The 21,113-nt window shown below is 36.5% G+C and overlaps 1 protein-coding gene across 3 annotated transcripts in view; it reads left to right on the top strand.

The window, feature by feature from the left end:
• NCAM2 (neural cell adhesion molecule 2) overlaps positions 1–20,823 on the top strand; it is a 319,495-nt gene extending 298,672 nt beyond the window's left edge. For all 3 annotated transcript variants that reach the window (XM_020789611.3, XM_072994055.2, XM_072994054.2), the window contains exons 16-18: positions 15,899–16,103; positions 18,247–18,366; positions 19,827–20,823. In XM_020789611.3, the coding sequence (XP_020645270.1) occupies positions 15,899–16,103; positions 18,247–18,366; positions 19,827–19,938 (437 nt within the window). In that variant the 3' untranslated portion in view covers positions 19,939–20,823. The remainder of the gene's footprint in view (positions 1–15,898; positions 16,104–18,246; positions 18,367–19,826) is intronic.
• The last annotated feature ends 290 nt before the right edge of the window (positions 20,824–21,113 follow it).

Raw genomic sequence — 21,113 nt, 5'->3', positions numbered from 1 at the left:
ACAGCAGAGAGGCAGGGAGAAAATGCAAAAGCATAAGCTCTCTCCTCAATATTATCCGAACAACCCTCCACCAGTGAAATTTCATAAGCTTTTCTTTGCATAGTACTATGTGATTCAGTACTTTTCTAATTATTTGTAACTGTACTATGTTTTATAATATTAATTTACGAAGTATGGGTAGGCAAAAGAGAGACGGTCATATATTAGAGCAAGGGTTCTCAAATTGGAGTACCCAGATGTTCTTGGACTTCAGTTCCCAGAAGCCTCCACCACTTGCTGTGCTGGCCAGGATTTCTGGGAGTTGCAGTCCAAGAACATCTGGGGACCCAAATTTGAAAACCACTGGATTAGAGGACCATCCTTAGTTTATAGAACCTGTGTGCTTTAACTTCAATTCTTACTGTTCTAGGACAACTAAAAAGTGTACAAATGCACATCAGGCACATCTGAGTGCTGTAAACAATAGCAGTAGCCTGTGGTTGTGAGATTTACTCACAAAGTTCAGATCCTCAAGTCACAATGGAGAAAATCTGCCATTTCCACTTCTTTCTGCATGTTGGATGGGGAGGGCCACGTTTGGCTCACCTGACATTATTATCCATGGAAACAATACTTGCTAAATATCTTGTTAGTATCAGATTAAGATGTCTTGTTATGATGAGACACCTAGTTGAGTAATTTTAGAGCCGTACAATATTTGTTACCTCCAAATGAAAGTAGTGGGAAGATTTCATCTTCTTTCCCTCCCCTTGAGGGTCTCTGCAATTTGCATAAATCATCTCTATTTTCCTTTCACTTTGAGAACTAAATAGAGACAGCAAGCACAGAAAGATTAGCTGATTGTTAAATAAGATGGCAACAACCCACAGAAGTGCTTCAGGTTCATCAATATAAACCAGCAGTCATCCTAATTTTTGGACAATTTGTGAATTGAAATACTTTCCATGAAAATTAGGCTCCTTTTAAAATTATTACATAAAACATCATATTCTTTAATGCAAGACCACTGTTGAAAGCCCTAGGAATTTTTTTATTAGCTAGAAGAGTGTTGTAGTTCTTTATAATCTTGCCTGCAAGAACTAGACAAGCAAAGATTTATATTCATCATCATTTTAGTGTCAAAAGATGAGGAAGCACTGAAGAAAAACATGTAACTGTATCTTAACACTAATGTAATCCAATTCACAGAATTTAAAGCCAGACCTTTAAGTGTTATGCCTTCTTAACTGTTAAGTACTCAGAACATTTTTCCTAGTTGGAATATTTTATTTAATTTTTATTTTAAATATATTTTCCTTAAAAAGAGCCCAAGGCAGTTTATATTATTAAAAGACCATGTTTCAAGCTAACAGTGAGTATACAAAGGATCAAACAAATACCATAATAAAAACATAAGCAACACCAAAACTACACTCAAAACAGTAAGACACAACAATCCATTTAAGAACTCAACTCAGGCAGTCACTGAGAGAAAGCCTGCTTGAAGAGAAAGGTCTTTACTTGCTTGTGGAATGGCAGAAAAGATAGGACCATCTTAGCCTCCTGTGGGAGGGTTCCAAAATCTGGAATAATTCTTACTTTCATTTTCTCTTTCGTTCACATTTTTTTTTAAAAAAAAACCTCTCAAGTAGTTCTAATCCCAAATAAGAACAAAGTTGCAATTTTTTAGCCAATTGTTACAAAAAAAAATGAACTACTTGCATTCAGAGGCCTAGGGCTGTTGACAATAAAGGGCTAAATTCAATTCTTAATCACAACTAGAGTAGCTTCATTGAATCAGTGGAGCTTATATAAGTATTAACAAGTCTCATCTTACTGTTTGGGACAACAAAATATTGTTTAGCCCAAGGACTCTCAGAAAGAAATATCTGGATTTGTACAAGGATTATTTACTTGCACACAGCCATTTGCAGACTAGCTTGCCTTGTCAAATTAGTATGAATTCTGGGGCAGTCTGCTTGTTCCAGGATATTTTGAATACTTGGCCTTTATAAACCAACAGTGGTGGGTAGAAGTCCAAGCAGGGGTGACTCTGCCCCCACGCTATTTAGATGAGGTGCCTACGTTTACTAACATTAGAGAACTGAAACTATTTTTTTATCCATTTTTTATCCATGTCATCTTCTCTGTCCTTCTGTGAAAGACTTCTTAAAATAGATGTCTTTAACATGCTCTCATACTATAATACAGTATTAAACTGTCTGGGTACAAACATTTGCTTTGCATTAAATATTTATTTTTCTAAGTTAATAAAAGCAACATATGTTAGGATCTTGGAAAAGAAGTGCTTTTCATTGGCATGAAGGTGGACATATTCTCCTTTATTTATTTATCTTATTTGAATTCAGTTTGATCAAGTGTATGCTTGGTTTACATAAACTTCAATTTCATACATGTTTCTTCTGAAGTAAGTTCCACTGAGTTCAGTGGAGCTTATTTTCACCTAAAGGTGGATAACATTGCAGTCATACTGCATGTATTGGAATGGTTCAAATGATCACTTAAATCAGTGGTTCTTAACCTTTGTTACTCAGGTGTTTTTGAACTGCAACTCCCAGAAACCTCAGCCAGCAGAGCTGATGGTGAAGGCTTCTGGGAGTTGCTGTCCAAAAACATATGAGTAACAAAGGTTAAGAACCAGTGACTTAAATCACAATTAAGACTACAGGGCAAAATTTAATTCCCTAAATTTAAATATAATCTGGGATGTTGCTGTTGTTTTTTCTCACAGCCGTTCATGCACTCTTTTCTCTCACTCATACAAACAAAGAGGAAGGAAGAGATACAAATCCAGAGTTTGCTTCAACCTATTCCAAATAAATTGTTATGTAGGTGAAGTTTACCACAGGCCAAACTGTATGTGTGTTTGCACATGCACACACACACACGTGTGTGTGAGAGAGTATTGTACACACTAAATGTGCTATTTGGCATGCTGTTAAAAACCTCTCTAATTTAGAACTATACATTTTAAAGTAGCTTATAAAGAAGAATGTAATTTTTTTGTTCATTCCATTTTTGTCTCATTGGCATTCTGTCTCTATGGCTTTTAGTATGCACTAATGCCTACTGTCATGTGTCATATATTCTCCACAAAAGCTGTGTGCTCATTGTAAATGTAATGTCCCATAAAATCTTCCCCAGTGTAATGTCAAAGACATATGTAACCTTATGAGTGTCTTTCATTATTTGTTTAGTGTCCATTTTATTTTATGTAATCTTTCTTCCATTTTTGTAATAAATAAAAGTGATGTAAAATTCCTTTAGCAGTATTCTTTTATTATTGATAAGGCTACTTATCAGTAGCATTGTGCACTTTTTCATATCAAATTTAATTGTACCAGAATTCTTAGCAGCATTAAAAATGGCCAGACAAATTCTGGTAAATTCTTCAAGAACACTTTTAATTTTTTTTCCTGTGACCAATGGCAGAGGGGGTGTTGTGCTGTCACTGTGAACTGTCACTTTCTCAGTTCTAGATGGAAAGACATGTTTACTGTGCATGAAATCTTACACCATGTAAAAACATTCATCTTTGAAGTATTACATGATTCATTACTTTCAGTGTGAAACTCCTCTCCAGTCCTTCACAGAATACTGTTTTTGATATAACTCAGAGAATACAAAAATTTGTGAATGAAAGAGCGTAAAGCTCTATTGCATGTAAATCTCTTGCCTAAGTACCTTTCTGAATAAGGACATAAGGCAGATACATTAGTTAGGAAGGAAAACACATGTCTTTCTAATACAATATCCCATAGGCCTCTTATAGAGCCTGCATTTTTACCCCCTTTTACCACAGTGTTGCACTTTCTGTTGCTGCTGTGTTAACTGTAGCTACTTTGGCCACTCTTCAAGTGAGGTGTGGATATTCTATGTGTATTAGAAAGACATGTGTTTTCCTTCCTAACTAATGTATCTGCCTTATGTCCTTATGCAGAAAGGTACTTAGGCAAGAGATTTACATGCAATAGAGCTTTTCACTCTTTCATTCACAAATTTTTGTATTCTCTGAGTTATATCAAAAACAGTATTCTGTGAAGGACTGGAGAGGAGTTTCACACTGAAAGTTACCCATAAGTCACAATACATACTACTTGTTTGACGTTGATTGATACTTGCCTATGCCTCAGTAGATGACACAGTATTATATAGTATTATGATCTATCACAGATCAAATAAGGGAGAATTTTCATATCATCTCATGCCATCATGTCTATCGTCAACAGATTGCCACACATTTAGCAGTTCAGATAACGTTAGGTGTCTGAAATAGCCAGGACATTTGGGAAAACTGTCCAGAGCGTGTCTCTGCTAATACACAAGCCCTATGGAATCAGAGTGATAGTATTTTTAAAAAATCAAAAACCAATTGAAGATGATGTCTCATGCCTATTAGAGAAGGAAGTTCTGGTGAAGGCCTGAGTCACTTTTATATTTCTATGTGTATCTGTGTATCTTTGTTTTTCTTCTTAGCTTGCAAGAAAATTCTAAACTGCAAGTTATCAAAAGCTTTCCACAATAGATGATTAAGTACAAGATCATCAGCTATAAATCATATTCTTCTTTCAAACTATTCCTAATGGCTCTTCATTTTAACTCTATAGGAACCATTGGATTTAGGCCTGAGTTAGGAGACATCACTAATTTTCTCTTAACTCAGGCCTAAATCCAATTGCAAAGGTAAAACAGATAGAGGTTAGCAACTTGCAAGGATTACTGAAACAAAAATGAAGTTCAATGAATCTCATATTTCCCATTTTATAAACAACTATCATAACACAAAGACAGAACTCTTCAGTAAAGTGAATACATGTCATCAATTGTTTCATAGCTCTGAAGCACAAAATATGAGATTGTTCACATTTTAAACAAAAAATTGCATAAATTAGAAAGGAAGGAAAATTAAAAATCATGTCTGTATAATAACAGGTAGAAAATGTTGACAATACATCAAACATTTTATTGTACAAGACAAGCTGCAGAACCAGATGGTCCATTTGCACTGACCATGTTTTACAGTTTGCTTAAAAATAAGAACAGTTTGCAGGTTTAAGCATTTTAACTGACTATGCAATACTACTTGATTTTGCCACAACTCTACTACATCTCTACTACTGACTATATCTCAGAGCATGGTTGCATAATTTCTAGGCAAAAATTCTGTGTATAAATAAGGCATTAGAACCCTATGCATGGCCTACCCATCTGTTCAATTTATGGGGTGTTGTGCAAATCTGAAATGCATGAATGATTTCACACTTTACCTGGTAGCCACAGGGAAGAAGAGAGTTCTATAATATAAAAAGCTTCTGAGGCTTGTGAGCAAGTTTGGGAACCATTTCTCACATGATAACATCTCTGAAGGCAGATATTGTACTTCAACATTACAAAACTGTTGATTCTTTTCTTAGACTTGTTTGCACCTGCTCAGACATCTCCATTCAAATATAATGAGGGAAAGGGAGAGGACACAATTCATGGCAGCCTTTTACAAGTTCAGACCACATTCTACATTCTATTCTATTAATGTTTGGGGCCAACCTGATGTAAAAGGCTGATCATATCAACTCTTTGATTAATTTTGTTTGTGACAATTTATAAACTGCATCTTCAGAAATTTCTACTTGAGGATTCGAACTAGAAATTTTTGGAAGGAGAAACTTGGGTATCAAATCAAAAGCAAAGTACAGCGGTGCCTCGCTTGATGATGTTAATCCATTCCAGCGAAATCGCTGTAGAGTGAAATTGTTGTCAAGCGGGGGAAAACCCATTGAAACACATTAAAAACCGGTTAATGCGTTCTAATGGGCTAAATACCTAATCGTCCAGAGAAGATCCTCCATAGGGCGGCCATTTTTTGGTGCCTGTACAGCGAAAAATCCATCCTAAAAAACAGTGGGGAGCCATTTTGCACAGCGGGCGGCCATTTTGAGCACCGCCGATCAGCTGTTTTCAGATCATCGTAATGTGAAGAATCGGTTCCCGAAGCAGGGAACCGATCGTTGTGAAGTGATTTTTCCCATTAAAACATCATTTTGCGAGCGCAAAAGCAATCGCAAAAACCTCACCATCAAGCGGATTCGTCATTTAATAAGGTAATCGTTAAGCGGGGCACCACTGTATGCTACTTATATACCACCCCATAGTGCTCAAAGCATGCTCTGGGCAGTTTACAATTTAAATTTGCAAGGTACACATTGTCCCCCCAAGCTGGGCACTCAATTTACCAGCCTCGGAAGGCTGGAAGGCTGAGTGAACCTTGAGCTATGTGGGATTGAACCCAGGTAGTGAGCAGAGTTTTGGCTGCAGCACTGCAATTTAACTGTGCCATGAGGCTCCCAGCAATCATTCAGTGGTTGCCACAGCAATATAAAGCTAATGTGCCTGAAGAAAGAACTGGCAAGACCCAATATGGTTCACTTTTTTCCTATATCACAGCAGATTATTGCTTTATTTTAAAAGTGATGCCAACTTACTTATAGAGAAGCCATGCTTTTCTGAACACTACTTTTTGTTTTCCTTATATTCACAATAATTATATGCATAACACAGAAAGTGGCAAACAGAGAGCCAGACTTATGGTCACTCAGTGAGTTTTACAGCTGAATGCAAATCTGAACCTGAATTTCTTACTAGGTCTCTTCAAATACCCTAACCATTATACTGCATTGCTACTTTACACAGTTTAAATGACATTATGAATGAACTATTGTTAATTTTAAAGCCTCATGGCTTTCATTTTGGTTTGGTTTGGTTGAAGGTATATGAGTGCTATTCAGGATGTCCATTTTTAAATACTCAGTAGTGATACTGCTGACATATAGTATCAAACTTCTAGAAGAAAAAAAATAAAGATTCAATGACAACCAAAGGCCATGACATCACTGCTATATTTATCTCTTAGAACTATATCAAAATATGATGATTGTCATAACAAGGTGGGCTAACTCCTTGCATTTTTTAGCTGATGGATTGGACATACTGATGGAGAGTCTTTAACCTCTCGGGACCAACGTATATCATTGTAGCTTTGAGGAAGTGAGATAGATATTGTCAGTAAATGACTTTTCACGGGGAAATGGATGGATGGAATGGGGAAGGTAAAAATAAAAATAAGAGCAGCACAGTGAGAATAGAAAGAACTAGAGAGAAAAGAACTTCAATAAGTGCAACAGAATAATCTGTAGTGGACAAACTTAGAAAATGCATTTTTGCTGTTTACCAATTTAAGGGTATAGTTCAAATTATTCCTATAGTCCACAAAATAAGCTTGTGTTTATTCATCTAACAGATTAACACTTGTTGAGACTGACTACCCTCTTGTATCTTCCTTTTAATAAATCACATCATACTTATTGGCCTTGACCATGAAATTCTAATTAGTACTATTTCTAATAGGATTAGAACTACTAATTGCCATAAGTGGCTTTGTTGATTCTCAAAAAGCATTGAAGAATTGCTCTGAGCTTTACAGTTTATGTAGTTTAAAAAACACTGGCCGAAATATTGTTCTGCAACTAAGTTTGCATAACTGGAAGTTACATAACGGTTAAGTAAAATTGTGTCGAAATGTAAGCAATATTTTCGAAGGATTCACACAGGTATGTTGTTCAACTTTCACACTGTAAAGTGCATGGTCAGTTGCACAGTAAAATTACATGATGTGGCCTGAGCTTAACGCCCTGCATTGTTTACAGACATATCTTTATGCTATGTCAGCTTCAACAGGATTTCAGCCAGTAAATTGAAATTCTGATGTTATCAGTTCCAAATTAGATGGTACTGTCTTTAACTTATTGGACTTCAGCCAGACTGCACCATCCAATAACATTTGTATTTTGAGAACATTCCTTGGTCATCTGTCCTTTTCTGCCTGTACAGATAAGTATAGTAGTGGAAACATTCTATGTGTCAGATTTAAATATATAGGAATGCATAACCATACCAAATCACCTTTAGATTTCACTGGTTGAGTTACATTTCTGCTTGGCCAAGCTTCTTACTCAGGTATGTGGGAAACAATGAGAATTACATTTTCAAAATAGTTCATTTAAACACAGTGGTCAGACTAGATTTTAAGAGGAATATGTTGTTTCCTCTGAAGCTTTGTTCATGGAGAAATAAAACTTTTGGGGAATCCAATGGCAAATTATGTATTTACATTAACTAGCCTCATTTGTTTCCTGCAGCTGGATGTAACACTGCCATCCATCATACCTACTACAGGTTTCAAACAAAGGTGGTGTAGTATGCAGACAAAACATAACTGCACTGACCTTGCAGATACAATACCTAGAATTTCCGAGGAAGCTTCTAAAACTGATAAATAACAAGTACTGAGCCAAAATTTCTCAGGAGATATAGAATCCTTTCCCCCACTTACTCTCTAAACTTAAGTATCTGGTTTGAGTAATTACAGTGGTGCCTCATGGCGCAGTGGTTAAATCGCTGTACTGCAGTCAAAACTGTGCTCACGACCTGGGGTTCAATCCCAGGTAGCCGGCTCAAGGTTGACTCAGCCTTCTATCCTTCCGAGGTCAGTAAAATGAGTACCCAGCTTGCTGGGGGGGCAATGTGTAGCCTGCATAATTAACTTGTAAACTGCCCAGAGAGTGCTTGAAGCACTATGGGGCGGTATATAAGCAGCACGCTTTGCTTTGCTTTTGCTTTGCCTTGATTTACAACCATAATCCATTCCAGAAGATGGCCGTAAGTTGAAATGGTTGTAAGTCAAAGCAGCATTTGACATTGAAATGCATTGAAACCCAATTAATCCATTCCGGCTGTTTTTTGGTTGTATCTAGAGGTGCCAGTTGCAAGTCGAAGCATTTGTTCCCACAGGAACGAATGCAAAAGCAGTTAATCCGTCTTCTACCACTAGAGGGAGAATTTTTCTTCTTTTAACCTAAGATGACTTAGGTAAAAAAAAGGTAGGAAAGGAAGGAGGGAGGGAAGGAACAAAGGGGAAAATAGGAAAGAAAGAAGGTCATCATTGGGCACACAGACCCCTCAGACAAAGATTTGTGCTTTTAAGCACAAAAAGAGAGCGAGAGAGCGAGAGAGAGCGCAATGGGGTAGAGAGTTTGGAATTAAAACACATTTTAAACAAAGCACCTTTTAAACCAAACACTTTTAAAAACAAACACTCCACATTTTAAACCAAACACCTTTCAAACCAAACCAAACACCTTTTAAACAAAACACATTTTAAAACCAAACACCTTCTAAAACCAAACACATTTTAAACCAACACATTTTAAAACAAAAGAGAGGTCACAAACCCCAGGAGCCACAGAATCCAGCAATCATTATTCCAGCAAACAGACCCCCCTCAGCACAAAAAGAGAGCAGAGAGAGAGAAGACAATGGAGAGAGACTTGAGTCTAAACCCCATTTTACACCATGCCTGCAACCACAGCCCCTCACATAACTTTTTATTTTATTTTAAAACAAAAATACTTTGGAATCACATTTTAAACCCACATATTTTAAAACAAAAGAGAGGTCACAGTACACAAACCCTAGAAGCCACAGAATGCAAAAATAAATAAATAAATTTTACATTTTAAAATGACAGTCTAATCTTCACATTTTGAACCCTCACTGCAAGACCCATTAGAGCACAGAAACATACCCCCCACCTAGCCCAAACCCACGCTGCAAAAACCCTGTACAGTAAATAAAGTACTCATCCAGTACAGACAGTCTCTCTATTTTAAAAAAGAAAGTCAAAAATCCAAAAAGGAAAAAAAAATTAAAGCCAAAAAAAAATACAGTACAGTGCAGTACCAGACAGTACCAGGCAGTCCGAAGTCTCTCTCCATACCCACACTCTCTAACCGCTAGGGCAAACAAGGTACAGAGAAGCAGCCTCTTCACTGACCAACGGTTAACTGAAAGCAGTTCAAATTTCCCGCTTTTCCCGCCTTCCCTGCCTTTTTTTTCCAATCATAAGTCAAAGCTCCAGTCGCAAGTCGAAACAAAATGTTGTAACCAGAGATGTTCGTAAGTCAAAATGGTCATAAGTAGGGACGTTCGTATGTCGAGGCACCACTGTATTTCCAAAAATTCTCAGAGGGGTGGGAAATAGGCTGTCTCTCTGACACCATTACAACAATGCCTTAGAATGACACCAAGTAGAGGAAAAAACAAAATTGTGGTCAAATGCCAACAAGGGATTGATGTTGCCAATTTGTGGCAGAACAACAATCAAATTCTCCTTGGAAAATGAGAAAGGTTCTGCTAAAATTACTGTTAAAGGTGATATCCACCTCTGAGAATTAGTTGTATCATTTTTTCTCCCCCTGGAGACATCTAGTGAGCTTGTCTTCCCAATTTCTCTGCCCACAAAAAGTGTGGAGAATTTTGAGAGGCCATTAATGCACAGCTATAAAAAGTCTATCAACATAACTATCATCTAGTCTATGTTGCAGCTATTGATGGTGGACAAGAAACCAAAAACGTTCCTACAGGTGCCAAAGAGAAGATTTTTCACATAGCAAAACAGGATGTGCTGGTAATCAAGGATGACTAGCATGCAAAAGCAGGAAATGAAGCAGAACCAAATGTCACTGGAGGATTTGGTTAAGGTTTAGAAATGAAGCAGGAGAATGACTCATACCACAAATCTGTTTATTGCAAATAAATGCTTCAGGAAACCAAATGGATGATTGTATGTGTTCATGTCACTGGAGGCCCAATACAAAAATCAAATAGATTGCATAATTAAAAGTATAATATGGAAAAATTACATTCAGCTGGCAAGAACAGTACCAGGAGTTGACTGTGTTACGGGCCATGAACTATTAATATATATAAAAAAACCAAGTGAAGCTGAAGAACGCTAACAGTCATAGATTCTTTAGCATAATTTAAATAATATTCCTGATTAATTTAAAGTCCTCTAAACAACAAGTTTGCATTATTGCATTCTATTGACCACAAACCAGAGGTACTGTGTGATGAAATTAGAGATATCAGGGAAGAATACAAAATGACAATTCATTTAAGTATTTAAACTAAAGAGGGAGATGTTCTTATTCATATACGAATATTCCCCCCACAGGGAGGATCGCTTCTCCCTAAAGAGATAATGATGTTGGACAGGGAGTCACTGTGGGTGCAAAACTACCACCTTTATTGCCTGAGGTAGGTCCTTTAGGCCTCAGAAGTGCATAAGTACAACAAGCCTGATCCCAAAAGTAACCTTTGCTTGCTTTCAAAGCACTAAACCATTGAATATGTGCTTCTTTAAATAGCACAACAGCCTTACTAGGTAGGACCTCTCAATTCCAGTAGCAACTTAGTGACCTTCTCAGATCCTCACATTGGATTTAGATGTAAGTCCTGCTGATTCAAGAGACCTCTGTTGAAGAATTATATTTGTTTTATTAAAAAAATTAAGTAGTTTCATTAGAATACAGTTGTAGCTTTAAGGCATTTGGCATATCCATCTGTCACAATGATTAAATAAATCTACTATTTCTAAATAAAATAAGAACTAAAACTATGCTAAGTAATCATCTTTGCTCTGTCTCTGCATGTTCACACCTAGAAGGTGGACTATGTCTTCCTCCTCTTCTTCTTCAAAAAGCAAACCTCTCTTCTCTCACATTCCACACATCCCTCCACAAACGAACGACTCTTCACAGACATGAACAACCATTTTTCTACATGCTTTTGGACCATCTCCCTTATGACTCCTCCAAGGTGTTAACCAATTAAGTCCAAGTGGGTGTAATACAGTTCACCGCCCAGATTTCACATGAGAAGATTCCAAAGTCAGGTGGCTTATCTTTTCCCCAATTAAGTGTGCAGATAATGACCCCTGGGGTCAGACTGATTCTGCCACTACCTGGAGCTCTGTGGAGCCTTCCTACCACTCAGTTGCTTCCGATAGATTAGCCAGTCCTGGCAAAAGGCAGGATAGTGAGCCTCTCTGCCAGGTCGCAGAGTGGCTAATCCATCATGAGCAATTGAGAGATAGGAAGGCACCACGCTGCTCGCAGCAGCAGTGGAATCGTGAGTGGTTGGTCTGGCTCCAGGGGGGCCAGCCCTTGTTATCTGCACCTGTGGGTGGATATTCTTATACAAATACAAATACCCCCATCTCTAATTCCTTTTCTTTGACAAAAAATGACTGTTAATGACAGATGAGAAGCAAAAGTAAAAGATGACAGAAAGGAGGTCAGAATCTTAAATATAACTTTTCAACAACTGGTATGCAAGGATAAAGGGAACAATTTTAATTATCAATGCACAGGAAGAAAAAAACACAAACTGCTTTTCATAATATCTAAGAAACCAAAGGGATGCCAAGACTATGATTAAGGATGGTGAAAGATCAGCAGAGAATATGTTATCTGTTATGTTATCAGGAAAGATTAAAGAGAAGATGGAAACAGTATTTTGAAGAACTATACTAAAATGAGTCAAGGATGACTGTTTTGGAAGATGACATGAAAGCTGTTCTCAAAGCATTTGAAACAAATCATCAGGAGCACATGGGATACTAATATAGCTGTTTCAAGTTGCCAAAACTAACTGTATCAAAATATTATCGAGAATACACCAACTAATATGGAAGACAAAGCAAACAGACTGGAGACACTCAATAAACATTTCAGTCTGAAAGAAAAGAGACACAGAAGAGTGCAACAATTATATGGCCATTGCATTATTTTGCCATGAAGAAAGCCAATGAGGGGAAATTACACATTTGTGCTAGAAGAGAGTTTCACAGGTATCGGACTGCCAGAAAGTGTGTTATTTAAAAAAAAAAAAGCCTAAGCTCTTATTAGAAGAGAAATTGACTCAAATAAACCTTTCATATTTTGGACATGGCATGAGAAGACAAAACTCAGTGTAAAATACACCAATGTTAGTCAAAGGCATTCAGGAAAGAGAAGGACCCAAGGTTAGATTGGTTAACTCACTAAAGGAACCACATACTTTGGTTTGCAAGACCTGAGCTGCCCTTTTAATGACAGCACCATTAATTCATAAAGCTGTCACAAGTTGGTCATTGAGATACGGTTACAACCACAGATACTTGCATCTCATAGAACACATGGCAGACAAAGCAGAGTGTGGTCTCAGACTGGCCATGTCACATCAACACAAACTTTTTTATACCTCAGTTTATCAATTGGTGAGTTAAGATTTATTGAATGATGTTTTTAGACAATGCATAGAAAATAGTCAACAAAAGAAAAGGAAATGAGCCTCGTGGCGCAGTGGTTAAAACGCTGTACTGCAGCTAAAACTATGCTCACGACCTGGGGTTCAAATCCCAGGTAGCCGGCTCAAGGTTGACTCAGCCTTCCATCCTTCCGAGGTCGGTAAAATGAGTACCCAGCTTGCTGGGGGGGCAATGTATAGCCTGTATAATTAAAAATTGTAAACCGCCTGGAGAGTGCTTGTAGCGCTATGGGGCGGTATAGAAGTCCAATAAATAAATAAATAAATAAATAAATAAATAAATAAATAAATAAATAAATAAATAAATAAATAAATAAATAAATAAATAAATAAATGTATATTATGGAGGACCAAGAACAGCACAAATTCCCAAGTCTAACTGCCAATCATTGAAGGTTTAGCACAGAAACCAGTCTTAAAGAATTTTGCCAGTATATGCTATGAGGCAAAAAATGAAATACTGTATATATATTCTGCAGTGTCCACGCAGTTTCATGCTTGTTGTTCATTCACTGGATGACTACATTATCAAGTAGGTACTTGCACAAGTGAATCTACCTTTGAAAGTCAAGTGAGATATCTGAAATATGAAGCCTAACTGGGAAATGGTTTTGTCCCTTGTGAGCTCAGCCTGAGTTAAGCTTTCCTCCTACTTGTCACTTGGAAGTCTCATTTATGGACAAAACAGATGTTCCCTAGCTAGGTTGTCCAGGTCCTGCCACACCTGGCTGAGGATTACCCAGGAGGCCAAAAAGTTCATTTTCACCTGCGAGGGGAGACAACATGAAAATCATATTGGCTGGACTGATCATATAGATAGGAACAGTGACTTGTGTACCTTTGGAATAATATTCCTTTGATGGAAGACTGCTATTCCAGGAATGAAATAGCTTAAATGCCATGTGGTATTAAAGTCGTAGTGATGACTGAGCTCCTGTGTTCTGAAACAAAGATATTGACTAAAATATCCTCTCTGCTTAAAGGGAGTAACCTCCTCTGAACTCAGTAAGAGTTACTTCTGAGTAGACATGAATAGAATCACATGGTACATTGCTTTGAACAGGTATTATCTAGCAAATTGACTGTTACATTCTAGACATCAAATAAGTCCTGAAAAAAAATTGGAGCAAAATTAACATGTTTTGCTCCTCTTTATCTTTAACTCATGCAAGACTATAAAGGCATATTTCAGTGGTTCATACCTTTTAGGGTTTACTATCAAATTCCATTACCAGGAGAGTTTACTCAGAGAGAAAGGGCATGAAACATCAGTACAGTGGTGCCTCGCTTTACGATTGCCCCGCATTATGATGAAATCGCTTAATGACAATCTTTTTGCAATCACAATTGCGATCGCAAAATGATGGTCTGAATGGGGGAATTTCACTCTGCGATGATCGGTTCCCTGCTTCGGGAACCAAGTCTTCGAAAAACAATGTTTTTTGAACAGCTGATCAGCTTTCAAAATGGCCACCGGGTGATTAAAATGGCTCCCCACTGTGTTTCGGGACAGATTCCTTGCTATACAGGCAGTGAAAATGGCCACCGTATAGAGGATCTTCGCTGGACGGTGAGTTTTTACCCCATTGGAACGTATTGAATATGTTTCAATGTTTTTCAATGGGGTTTTAATTTCCGCTTTATGATGTTTTCGCTTAATGGTGATTTTCCTGGAATGGATTATCGTCGTTAAGCGAGGCACCACTGTACTAAAAATGGATGCAGGATAGTAGAAGCAGGCTTTCTCCCTTGAATTTACTGGTACTCTAAGGGAACTATGTATAGAATGGAATGCTCACAAATATTCTATTATATAAATATGTATTTTTAAAAAAATAATGTATGATTTATAATAATATGTTTTCCAGAATATTTCAATGCCTCTGATATTTGAGCATGATTGTATAGCATCACCAGCCTCTACTGGCTCATCATGCCTTAACTATATTTTCTGAAGTAGAAAAAGGAGATAGTGCTCTAGTATGCCAGATCTTGCAAGATCTGAAACAACATGATGATACCATCTTTCAAATGAGATTACACATTATTCCATAGTCATTTAATGTCAAGTATCCCTATTTAATATAATGTAATTCAGTTGGATAGCAGAATTATATTGAATTTTGACAGAAATTGATTTTTGAAAGAAATTTAAATATTCATTTTCATACAGCATTCCCTATCCATCATGTATAATTTTGTCTGCCAAAAGTCAGTCATAAAAATCCATTTAACCAATTGAAGAAAAGTATGTTTTCTTCGCACTGATGAAGCATTTTAACCCATGTTTATTCTGCTCCAAAATAAACTTTAAACAGTTCTGTGCAATTATATATAATATATATAAAATTGCACAGAACTGTTTAAAGTTTATTTTGGAGCAGAATAAACATGGGTTAAAATGCTTCATCATTTTATATATAAAAACTGCACAGAACTATCTAATGTTTGTATATATGTGTGTGTGTGTGCTGAGATCACAAATACTGTCTGTACAATTATACGTTCATTTAATCTTCCTAGTTCATTCTACTGTAGAATGATGGGATCTGTTAAACCAGTAGTTGAACAGTAAATTTTGTAAGAACAATTCTGAGTTACAATATTTGTGTGCATATGTACCAGATGTAAACTCTTGCACTTATGTGTAGACTAACTGGATTGCCTTTGTCTTATTTGCTTTTCTCCTCCCAAGATACACTTTTTAATGGTCTTGGACTTGGTGCAGTCATTGGATTGGCTGTAGCTGCTCTTTTATTAATCCTTGTTGTGACTGATGTCAGCTGCTTCTTTGTACGGCAATGTGGACTGTTAATGTGCATCATCAGAAGGATTTGTGGGAAAAAGAGTGGATCCAGTGGGAAGAGTAAAGAGCTAGAAGAGGGAAAGGCGGCATATCTGTGAGTATTGGTCACAGTCTCTACAAAAAAAAAGGCATAAGTCTGTGCATTGTAGCTCTCATATGAAACAACAATAAGAGGAACAATCCGAGGTCCTTAGTGTTATGAAAAAGAAAATTATTATCAACAAAAACTTATGTTTTTGCATCATTTACATTTATTTTTTTTTCCCATTAACACTGATGATATGAAAAGAAAAAACCCTTCACCTGACATATTCATAGAGCTGGTATCAAGTCTCTATAGACATATATAGTTACAGCTCTACAGTTGTTACCATTAGTTTACATCTAAAAAGTATTGTACATTAAGAAACAGAATAATAGTGTATCCATACCAATTGAGACTCTAATATGAGTATTAATATTTACTTACCTAATTATTTCTTTTTTTCCAAAAAGTAAGCTGAATCTTCCAAGTTTATTATTTAACTTGAAACTAATAATATAATTTAAATATTAACATGAATTGAACAACTAACTGGAACACACATACTTTTGAAATGCCTTTGAGAAGATAAAATGGTGATACTGAAAATGGGTATGTTCTTAATTCTGATTATTATAATTTGTTTTTCTTTTATTTATTGCTATGAAAATTCTACACTAACATGCAATATGTACAGCTGTCTTTGAAATCTGTCCAGAAACTTTATTTGGCACAGAGTATTGCCACTGAACTGTTGACTGAGCTCCTCGTCACAACCATGTGATTTTTTTTATTTATTTAATTTATATGCCGCCCACTCTACCCAGAGGTCTCTGGGAGGCTTACAACAATTAAAATTCAATTCAGATACAATAAAAGATAAAATGATTAAAATACAATTAAAATTGCCATCAGGACCCACAGTTGATGTTATTTCAATTAAAAGCCTTCTGGAACAGGAAGGTTTTTACCTGGCGCCGAAATGTCATCAACGTCGGTGCCAGACAAATTTCAGTTGGGAGGGCATTCCATAGTCTGGGGGCAGCTGCCGAAAAGGCCCTTTGCCTACAAGCCATCCCTCTTACCTCCTTGAGGGATGGCTCTTTCAAAAGGGCCCCCTGGCTAGATCTTAACTGCTGGGTAGGCTCATATGGAAGGAGGCAGTCCTTCAAGTATCTAGGGCCCAAGCCGTTTAGGGCTTTATATGTCAAAACAAGCATTTTGAATTGGGCCCGGGCAGCAACTGGTAACCAATGTAAATTAAACAGAATCGGCTTGATGTGTTCTCTAGCGGCCCCACCCCTCACCAGCCGTGCAGCTCGATTCTGGACCAGTTGCAGTCACCAGACCGTCTTCAAAGGCAGCCCCACGTAGAGCGCATTGCAATAATCTATATGAGATGTTACCAGTGCATGTGTAACAAGACTCCGCTCGTCCAGGTAGGGCCGTAGCTGGTATAATTTCCGCAGCTGAAGGAAGGCGCCTCTGGCCACCGAGTCCACCTGGGCTTCCAGAGTTAGACTGGGATCCAGGAGCACCCCCAGGCTGCAGACCCTGATTATTTTGTTAAGACAGGTTCACTGACTATTGGTCTGCTTCAAGATACAATTCAAAGTGTTGATTGTGATCTGACAAACCATGTACAACTTGACATCATGCTTTTTAGATGTTGTAGACTTCTTCATAAGCCCCCTGTTTTTAAAAGAATTTTGTGGGATGCTTTTATCTTCGTCCTGCTTTTGAAGGCATGCTCACAGGGATGTGAGAGAGGGCTTTCTGGGAACCTTTCCCAGGTTCTGAAGCTTTCTGTCAGAAGAACTACACTGGGCAAATAACTTTTTGCTTGGCATCCAGATGAATTTTAAACAAAGTGGGTTGTTCTTTTTTAACTGTTTAGAATTGTGTTTTGAAATTATTTTTAGACTTGAGTTATATATTATCTTTGCTTGAATTTTATGATTGTTAGCTGCCATGAATTGTGTTTTTGGCAGAAAGATATATTTAAAGAATAAAAGAAACAAATAAAGCAAATGAACAACTTCATTCCTTTCAGTGATTGAAGTTTGATACATGATATCAAAGAGCAAGGTTTTTTGTGTCACCTTAAGGACTGTAGAATGGCCACAAGCCATTGTGACTCATCACCAATAGAACAGCCTTCTGTAATTTTATTTTGCAGTAAATGAGTCTAAGACTTTTTTAAAATATTCTGTAGGAAAGATGGCTCAAAAGAACCAATAGTTGAAATGAGAACAGAAGATGAAAGAATTACCAATCATGAAGATGGAAGCCCAGTAAATGAGCCCAATGAAACAACTCCATTAACAGAACCAGAGTATGTAGTATTATGTTTTCAATAACTGCATAGGTGGTGACTTTAATTCACAATATGTAATCTGCAATAAGAAAAACTGCAACAGTAGCAATTTGGTACATATTATGTAATGTATTAATCAATGACTAAAATCCCATTGCACTTGGTATAGTCTGCTTCTCTGATTGCAAAAGGTATCACACAACTGATTGCCCACTGACTATGCAGTTGACCACACATCTCCATCTGTGGATAAGACTTCCACATTAGTGCAAATTTCAATTTATGTAGGCGTAGCTATGCAACAATATTTCAGCCATTGTGATAGACTGCTACAAACAATAATATATTTTCTCTGAGAACACAACACATGATTAAACATTGATATATTCATTTTCACTTGGTATGTGACATGGCTTTCATTAACAAAAAAAGGTAAAAAGTCAGTAGAAAATAATAAACACATTTATCCAGAAGTGAGGAAAGATGACATTATTAGATCTTTTTTTCTAATGTATGAAACATGTTTCCAGGTTGTTGCCTGTTCATAGAGACATTTGCCGTAGTCCAAATTAATGTTGTTAAATCTGGATCTCTTTGAAATCACTGACAGTTTAATTATAAATTATTATACTGGTTGAAATCTAGTAGTAAGTCTCAAGTGGAGTAGCTCAATTGAATCAACATAACATATGGACAAGTTAACTCACATAAATTCCCCACTGATTCAGAGGACCTACTCAAGTTCCAACTTACCACTGCATGTGACAGAACCACAACAAAGTGGAGTACCAAAGATAGAGAAACATATTTATTTCCTGACATACTGTTTTTACAATTATGTTATTATACTTCCCTAATTCCAATGAAAAATATTAAGTTTGAGGGAATATCCCTATCTGAAATCAGTAATTGGAGTAAGGCTAGTATAGTTGGAACTGATGGTTCGACAAAACCCATGTGGCAAATAGTAAGTTGGGAGTTACCTTATCTGAGTGTCATTGCTCACTGCCAATCAGGTTATTTGCATCTGACAGATTCATTGAAATTCAGATTATAATAATAAATGATGCAAATTTGCAAATTTGTCTTCAATCCAGAAAAATTAATCAGATTAATGTGTACTATAATAGCAGTCATCAAATATTATAATTTATGAGACCAAATGGTGTCCAAGGTACATAGATTAGAATTTACGGAAGAAATGTTCACACAGAAATGCAAAAAAATTAAAAAGCATTCTGCTTCTATATGATGTAAAGTATTAGAAATATATCTGATATTTTCAAACATGGCATAAATGACTATGGATGTAAGTCTGGAATTGTGGGTTATATGTTTTGTCTGTTTCTAGCTCATTTAGAACTGCACTTGTGTTGTAGGAGTGATTAACTCAGACAACCCAGTTGTGTGTGTGTTTATGTGTGCATACATGCGTGGTTTTCAAATGTAATATTTCTCTTTTTTTCACTTTTTTATAGGAAACTGCCATTAAAGGAAGAAAATGGAAAAGAAGTTTTAAATTCAGATACTATAGAAATCAAAGTTTCTAATGACATCATCCAGTCAAAAGAAGATGATAGCAAAGCATAATATAACAATTACAGCTGTCTTGAGGGGGGGAAGTGTTTGGATTCAAATACATCTGTGACCAAAACTTTACATCTGACCTTAGATTCTTTGGCAATTTAAGATGGAATAATTCATAGAAGTAATTCAAAGTACTTCTGTTGACTGTCCGTTTTTATTTTATCTCAATAGTTCTAGCTTGTAGTCCTGGCTGACATCAGTCCCGTGGTCTCAGTTTGGAAAATCAGCCAATATAAATATTGTAATTTATTTTATTGCTGACAAAAATCTATTTATAAAACATCAATTTATCTCCCCTTAGCCACAGACTGTACATGAGACAGCTATACCACTGATAATGAAAATTAAACCCATGAGAGAAAGTGCCATATACATTTATATTTGTTTGTATTCACAATTTTGAAAGATTTTGGTTGCCTTTAAAAGAAAAAAATATATATAAATATATATAAATATAAATATAAATATATATAATATATCAGTCTCCATTAGAAATTAGATTATGTGTAGCTGGCAAAGGTTATATAGTGACTTCGGCTGCAACTGATCTCTGACACAAGAATTGACTGAGATTTGTCATGGTGATAGCCCTGCACTTCACACCAGTCCTTAAAGACAATGAAGGGTCCATAGGCTTGATGTACAGATTTTAACAAAATTGTGAAATATTTTGATGAAGATATTGACCACAACCTAACTATCCACTATCCAGAAAAATTACAGTGCTTCAGATATTTTGTATTTATGTTTGGAAGATTGTGTGTAAGCTAAAAAATGTCAAAACTTATTTTGTGTGGAAATAAGAAACCTGAGGTTTCATCACAGCACTCAGCTTCAAAGGAAATTTTACAATAATAAATACAGGCTGAACTGCCTTGCCTCAATGTATTTATAACACGTAATATTGTGCATTCTTTATTTTTCATAAAATATTTTAGTAGAAAAATAAACCTTACTGAATCCCAAAAGCAGGACCCAAAAATTTCCTTTGGGTCTGATTTTCACCTTTATTTTTTTCATTGGGGACAGTAGTGACTCTGCACTACCATATGAAAACTGTTTTTGGAGGCTTTAGGCTTAAAAGAAGTCTGTCATGCAACACAAGGAGCTGACATCCAAAAGAGCATTTTCTAAAAATGGTTTAGAGTCCCCCCCCCCCTTTTTTTTTCATATGGACA

The sequence above is a fragment of the Pogona vitticeps genome, chromosome 3 (assembly GCF_051106095.1).
Source record: "Pogona vitticeps strain Pit_001003342236 chromosome 3, PviZW2.1, whole genome shotgun sequence".
Taxonomy (NCBI): Eukaryota; Metazoa; Chordata; class Lepidosauria; order Squamata; family Agamidae; genus Pogona; species Pogona vitticeps.
Note: the sequence above shows the minus strand (reverse complement) of the source record. Positions and strands in the feature narration are given on the sequence as shown.